Source organism: Hemitrygon akajei, chromosome 15, assembly GCF_048418815.1.
Source record: "Hemitrygon akajei chromosome 15, sHemAka1.3, whole genome shotgun sequence".
In the NCBI taxonomy this organism is placed as follows: domain Eukaryota; kingdom Metazoa; phylum Chordata; class Chondrichthyes; order Myliobatiformes; family Dasyatidae; genus Hemitrygon; species Hemitrygon akajei.
In genome coordinates, this window is record NC_133138.1 from 56,130,152 (window position 1) to 56,137,439 (window position 7,288).

General features: G+C 33.9%; 1 protein-coding gene across 2 annotated transcripts; it reads left to right on the plus strand.

Annotated features, from left to right (window-relative positions):
• Window positions 1–1,065: 1,065 nt before the first annotated feature.
• On the plus strand, window positions 1,066–6,868 carry adirf (adipogenesis regulatory factor). 2 transcript variants are annotated; one of them, XM_073067597.1, is made up of 3 exons: window positions 1,066–1,267; window positions 1,385–1,447; window positions 4,095–6,868. In XM_073067597.1, exons 1-3 carry the CDS (start codon window positions 1,198–1,200, stop codon window positions 4,196–4,198), a joined length of 237 nt encoding a protein of 78 aa, XP_072923698.1. In that variant the 5' UTR covers window positions 1,066–1,197; the 3' UTR covers window positions 4,199–6,868. The 2 variants fall into 2 exon arrangements, with proteins under 2 accessions (XP_072923698.1, XP_072923697.1); XM_073067596.1 differs by having other exon boundaries at window positions 1,080–1,276.
• The last annotated feature ends 420 nt before the right edge of the window (window positions 6,869–7,288 follow it).

Sequence of the window (7,288 nt, forward strand, 5' to 3'; positions counted from 1 at the left end):
TGTGTTACGATTTGCTGGGATTTGTTGCGTCCATTGTTATTTGTCATCTATATCAATGATCTGGATGATAATGTGGTAAATTGGATCAGCAAATTTGCTGATGATACAAAGATTGGAGGTGTAGTGGACGTGAGGAAAGTTTTCAAAGCTTGCAGAGGGATTTGGACCAGCTGGAAAACTGGGCTGGCAAATGGCAGATGGAGTTTAAAATGGTTCGGCACAGCCAAGAAGGGCCAAAAGGCCTATTTCTGTACTGTAATGTTCTATGGTTCTATAGTTCTATGATTCCAAATTTCAGATATCAAAACCAAATCAAATTCCCTTATAATTAGAATATACGTGACTTCTATTACTCTAATTTCTTTAACTTATTAGATCTAGTTTTATTCAATATTTAAAGTTTTACAGTCTAACATTAGCTTTTTTTATTTATCCCTATTTAGTTAGAAAGCTAATTGAGTTCCTATTTTTTAAGTATTTTATCCATATAGTTTCTGTTCTGGGGGTTTCACAGTAAGTAGGGTGACAGGAGAACCAAAGCAATGGGAGGAGCTGATGAGAATGAGATTGGTGTAAATGTTTGCTGCATGGATATCGGGGTTTAGAGCCCTTTTCCATGCTGTAGGACTCTATAAAGGTAACTTTCTTATTATAATATCTAACCGTCCACTAATACAAGTATTCCAGAAGTTTACAATATTACATTAAATGCCAGCTGAGAAAATAAATATGTAAAACATTGCTATATAAGGTTAACCATTAGCCTATCTATTTGGTAAGCAGGATCACCAATTAATGCAGTTCACACCTAGTCTAACCCATATGGTATTCACTGTCGTTGAATTAGAGCTCCATTAGATCGAGCAGCTGTCTTTCTCGGACCAACCCATTGAAAATCAGATGATGCCACATTTTCTGGCACTGAGTTATATCACGAGCTGTTCAGTATTCTAGAATGCTAAATCTGCAATTCCATTTAAAACTGCATTCGTTTGCAAAGAAAGATCAAATGAAAATACATGGCTAAGCTGTCTTTACTGAACACTCTACTAATCTCTTTTATTTCCAAAACATTCTGCTTCGTTAGTCATGGTTTATCAAGCCTCTGCCTTAGGGCAGAGACAGCAAAACTATTAAACGCAATGTGAAGTTGCTGCTAGCTCACTCACTGCATTGAGCAAGACAGAGCAGAATAATATGGCAGCAATAAAAACATCGATTGAAGAGCTGAAGAGCAGAACACAAACGGCTGCAAAAGGGATGTCAGGTACAATAGGTTAGTAACTGGGCAAAGAGAACGAATGGGGGGGGGTGGATGTAGCACATTAGGAAAGTATAATAATGTTACTTTTTTTAATAGTTAAACTTCTTCCTCACCTTTTAGTGGAGGCAGCTCAAGAAGCAGTTCAGCAGGTGGCCGAATCATCCAAGGACACCACAAAAACAGGTGAATTGAGTTCTCCACACCTTGACGATTAGCCTATCACAAACATTATACCGTATCATAGGGCAAAATTTCTGTACTGTAATGGGATACAAGATGAATGAAATTAATAAAAATACTTTAAAATATATATTAATGCAATAAAATTATAAAGTGGTCAACATTTTTGTGAGGAAAGCTTTATAGCATAAGATTCTGTGGTATATATGGTATCGTCGACAAATATTTTAATGCGTTCAAATATCATCAATTGAAATTTTCAGAACAATTCATTGTAGAATTTAAACAGAAAATGTTGGAAATACTCAGTAGGTCAGGTCGCTGCTGAGAGAAACCAATAGGCTTAATGCTTAAGTCAAAGGCATTTCATATTTTTGAAGGCCATCTATCTAAAGCTAGCATTTGGCACTAGTAATGACTCACTGCTAAATTGAAAAGAAGTTTCCGACAGAGACGTCCTCCCCAAAAGCATCAGTTCTGCAGAGTATTTGGAATCCATCACTTGTGATGTCTACAATCTGGCTGAGCAGATAGTTACATTAAAGAATTCTCTCAGTTTGTTAAAAAAAATGGCAAAAAGTGTATATTTTATAATTAACTTATCAAACATTATAAAAGATGCCTCCATATAATTGCACAGGCACAGGACAGCATCAAAGTTCTAGAAGTGGGAGTTGAAATAATACCATTTAAATATTTTGAAATATTCAGGTGAAGAAATTATAACATAAAGGTCTAGTTGGTTGCCAAATCAATTAATTCTTAAGTCACAATGTTTAACATTTTCAGGATACTTTACAGAGGAACTAATGTATAAATGGGATGAAATTAACATCAGATCAGGTTTCAGGATCATAAATATGGGGAAGGCTGTAGATGCTGAAAATCCAAAGCAACAGGCGCAAAATGATGGAAAAACTCAGCAGCTCAGGCAGCATCTGTGGAACTGTTTTGAATCAAGATGCTCTGACCTACTGAGTTCCTTCAGCATTTTGTGTGTGTTGTTCAGGATATCTGTTGTAAACTGCACCTACATGGAAATGTGAACTTCCACCAATTGCAAGAATGGCAATGGATGTAATTTAACTGGAGAAGGTTCATCGGGAATTTCAGCTCTAAGAAGAGGCAAGTTGGGCTGTTTTTTTCCTTGGAGAAGAAAAGGCTAAAGAGGGGAAGAGGATAGATATATATTAAATTGAGGGGCAGAACAGAGGTATATGGCATTAAAATATTCCGCACGGCAAAGGTGTCAAAAATAGTGGGGATATGTTTAGGGTAGGGGGTTGGAGGTTTAGGAGTAACTTGAGGAGGGTATTTTTAATTCAAAGGCATGGTTGGAATCTGGACTGCCCTCCTGGAAGTGGGTGTGGGTGGTTAAGCAGGTACTCTTATAACATTTAAAATGTATCTAGACAAACATTTTAATTGCAAGGCATAGAACACTAAGATCAAATGCTGACAGATGTGATTAGATTAGTTGACATGGGCCCGACATTTAAAGGGGCTGTTTTGTGCCGAATGACCCCCCCTGCTTCTACAACACAAACAGGTTCATCATCATCACTCTACAGAAATTAGTCCATTAATCCTGTTCTTCTCTCTCTAAAAATACCAGCTTATCAATCGAATATTTCTAGCACTTAGTGTTCTCATTTAAGAATTCACGATTATGAGTTTAAATCATTGTAGAATTATTCAGTTTCATTGAATGGTTTAATTTACTGATGAATATTTTTTTTTAAAAGCTTTTAATATTCCTTCTGGTCTTAACTATAAAACCATGACTTACAAAATAGTAATGTATTCTGACTGAAAATATGAAGATTAATCAATTATTATTTTAATAAATATACATAAATAATGTTGAAGTTTTAGTTGTGAGGGTGAAAGAATCAAAGTGCTTCTCCTCAAGTCAGCCCTAGCTGCATTACTGAAATTGTAGAAACACTGTTTCATATATATAAACTTGCCTATATTTCAAACCATTATGTACTTTAAAGTATCACATTCTTTCAAATACAAATAGAAAAACTATAAAAATACAAAGGTTAAATAGTATGTGAAGAAATAAAGTCAAATTGATTGCAAACCTTGAATTATTATTATTTTTACATTTCTTTCTTGACCACCACTTTCTGTATGAAGTAGTTCCATAAATCTTGCTGTTCAAACATTGTTATTTAATTTTTGCGAACCTACGTGTGACTACCTTTTGGATTTTAGGCTTAATCTGACAAATACATTGTTATTGGAAGACAGAAATTATAATTAAAATTAACACTGGTTCTACTACAAATGATTTATTGATTTCTGAGCCTGCACTAAGTAATACAACAGATGGTTATCACAACCAGTGCTCATTCAACTTCATCTATCATTGGGCAATAACCCACAGTAGGACTCTTTGTCAGTTTTTCCTTCGTAATCCAGGAGTCCCCAGGCTTCTACCACCTAGTTTCTAGCCAACTAATTATAACCTATCATGAATCAAAACTGACAATTCTGCTAGTCCTTTTTGGCTCGGATGGTCACTAGAAAAACTCATTGAAGTATTTCAGAAGTGTAAGCCATTATAGGAGAGAATCTGAAAGTGACTATGTTGAAGTGCTGAATACTAATTACTCAAATTTGTTTTTATGTATGTCTATAGCCACTGAAGAAGCATCAAAGCAAACACAAACTGCTATCGACTCTGCTGCTTCCAAAGCACAGGACAGCATCAAAGTTCTTGGCCAGAGGCTTGTTCAGAAATAAACTTTTGGCTTTCTTTTTGCGAAATTGAGAGGTTTCACATATAGTACCATTCAATTCTGCACATTAGATATATTGCATTAGATATAATACTCAGAAAACTAAAAAATATCTATAGAATCCTTAATGGAGGAATCTTACTAAATGCCCTTTGACAGTTAAAATGTGAAGATAGCTTGGCCTTCTGTTTATTTCAATATCATTACATTGTAAAAGAGCAAAATAAAGATAGTATTTCACATACTAACATAAGAGAAATCAAATCAAAGCCGAACATTTGTCAAAAGCAGGAAATGAATACATATTAAAACAACATTGTACCTTCACAAATTTAATAAAATAGTAAAATTTCTTAATTACATGAATCCTTCCCTTGACCTAGCACACTAAACAAGGTTTTACGTAAGTTCTGTAATGTCAGAGGAAAAAGCCACTAAAGCATTTAAGTAAATGTTGAAAAGTCCTTCATGCTAAGCTATTGAAGGTCACAAGTGGCATTCAATTATGTTCAAATATACTGCAATAGAATATTCTAATATCTTCAGCCCTTTAAGACTGAAATGTCATCATTTCAGTATGTGACACTTTTACTATGATGTGGCAAAATGAAATTTGGTAAGGAATATAAAGTGAAAGGTACTTCTTCCTCAGAGGTGAAAGAATATGCAAACTTAATGCCTTTCTACTCTTTCCACATTATTGAACAGTAGTATAAAATCTCATTTTGAATAATGTCGTCTGCTGATAAAACTAAGGGGTAAGTGTGCTAGAAAATGCAAAATTTCCAACAAAGCATTGACATGCAATGATATCAACAGCAGTATATAGAACAAAGGAATAGGAAAAGCACATTAACAACTCACATCCTATTCATTAAAAAGACATTTGCATATCTCTTATAATCAATCACTTTTGTATTTGTTGAAAAATAGAAACATTAGGGAATTGAATACAGCACCTGATTGTGACCCATTTAGATTTCATTAACCCAAAATATATTTCATCATTTAAGAAATATGGCTTGTGCACAAAATGATATGATATTATTGCAAATAATCCATTCTCCTGACATTGATGGATAATCTTATTGTATTGAGAGCTCTGAATTCGATCATGATTTTATCATTATAATCACTTAAACTGGTACTGGAGGAAGTTCTAACTCTAAATTTAAAACTTCCACACTTGGAACTTGAATAATTAAAGAAAGGTTACTGATGGAAGCCTTGAAGAAATCATTAATTGAAATCACTCTTTCATATTGTTAAGATTTCACACTAGTGATTGGTCCTTCATTTTCTATCTGTTGTATCCTTGGATACCATAGTGAACAGTTTCTTCCTTCTCAATAGTTATCAAAAGTGTTATGTTAAATATATCATAAATTATTCAGATTTTGTCTATTTCCTATAAAAGAATTAGATAGATATGGAGATTAAATAATATTTTTGAAAATTTGATCTAAATTTTAGTATTAGAGATTTTTAATTAAAAATTGTGTGTGGATGTTCCTCAAAAATATTTTAATTTTAAGAATCCTAATGAATGCCTATTAGAAATATTATATTGCTGCATTTAAGATTACTCAAATAGATGTACAATTACAAGAACCTTTTTCTACATATTGTTTTATAAATATCTATGTATAATATTGAGGGCCAAATGTACTGTTTGTCAAAATGATGAAGAGGGATGCAGGTCAAGGGGGCAGAGATACTGAGCACGGGGTTACTGTTTATTCAGGTTTCTATTTATAAAGGTGCCAGCAGTCAGTCTTCAAATCATTCTTTTCAGACCCATCCATCTGCTTTAAATTTTAAATAACCAAAGTAAGAAAAATAGAAAAAGCTGAACCAGAATGTACATTTTATAAAAAATGCTATATTTGATAGTAAAGATTTTGAGTACTGTACTGCTTAATACATTTTAGTTTTGGCATCAAAATCATTTGGCTTTTGTTTGTATTCTATGATTGAATTTTTATTAAAGGATGAATTTATTGCTAAACTTTGTATTGAACCATGTATACTGTAAATCCTGAAGTTAAAACCTAACTAACTTTCCTAGATTTAAGGCTCATGTAAGATTATTAATTTAAAAAATCATATTCACCGTTGTACTGAATGCGAATGAATATTCATTGTATATTTGAACTATGGTTTTGAAAAGGTTATGTAAAATTTCAACATATAAATTTCTTGTTATTTTGATGATTTTAGATATTTTATTACTAATGTTAAATTCTTTCACTAACAACAGTTAATTATGGAGAGGTCTACCAAAAATTATAAATATTGACAGTGGGAAGTAGTTTGTAGAAATACTGCATTATGAATCTTGTGGCATTCTGCTTGGAAGAAGAACACCATCATGAGATAATGAATCAAAATTCTCAGTGGTGGCATTTAAAATAATGCAGGCAATAGCGTTGAGGCGATTTTTCACGCTGAACCTCTTGTAAGAAAATTAGTTTTTAATATTTTCATCTTTATCAACAGATGGAAGAGACTTCCAGCCCTGCAGTACAGGTTAAAGTGCAATTTCTAGCCCATTGACCCACTGTAACCTCCTGCCTCTCCTCTGACCCATGATGATATTGGTATAATTTCATAAATTATTGAATCTTGTACTCAAATGTTCACTTTTATAATAAACAGTTTGCATATAGTGTAATACAGGCTGTGAAATGTATGTATCCTCCCTGGCAATTAAAAAACACACCACACACACTTAAATCAGAATCAGGGTTGATATCACTGACATATTCGTGAAATATGCTGTTTTGAGCAGCAGTACATTGCGATACATAATAATGATAAAACATATCAATTACCATAAGGGACATTGGCTCCATATGTCTTGAGAGACGATGGTGTGACACTTTTTCTACTGGCTCTTGGTGTTGTAGACTTGGGGCTATTTGCGCTTTCTAGAGTGGCTTTCTAGAGCAGAGTGACCGTCTCTTTCACCGCAGCTGAAGGTGAAGGAGGAAGGTGCCCTGGGTGATGCAGCTCTGGATTTTCTTCCGGCTCTCTTGCTATCTCAGCACATTGTACTCTGCTTTTGACTACAGCCCTCCATGCTGTCCGGTCT

Bases quoted from the DNA above. Each gene is read 5' to 3' on its own strand.
- adirf (XM_073067596.1), top strand. From the start codon at position 1,198: ATGGCAGCAATAAAAACATCGATTGAAGAGCTGAAGAGCAGAACACAA. The intron at 1,277-1,384 runs GTTAGTAACTGG...CTCACCTTTTAG, and splicing joins AGGGATGTCAGGTACAATAG to TGGAGGCAGCTCAAGAAGCA. The intron at 1,448-4,094 runs GTGAATTGAGTT...GTATGTCTATAG, and splicing joins CAAGGACACCACAAAAACAG to CCACTGAAGAAGCATCAAAG.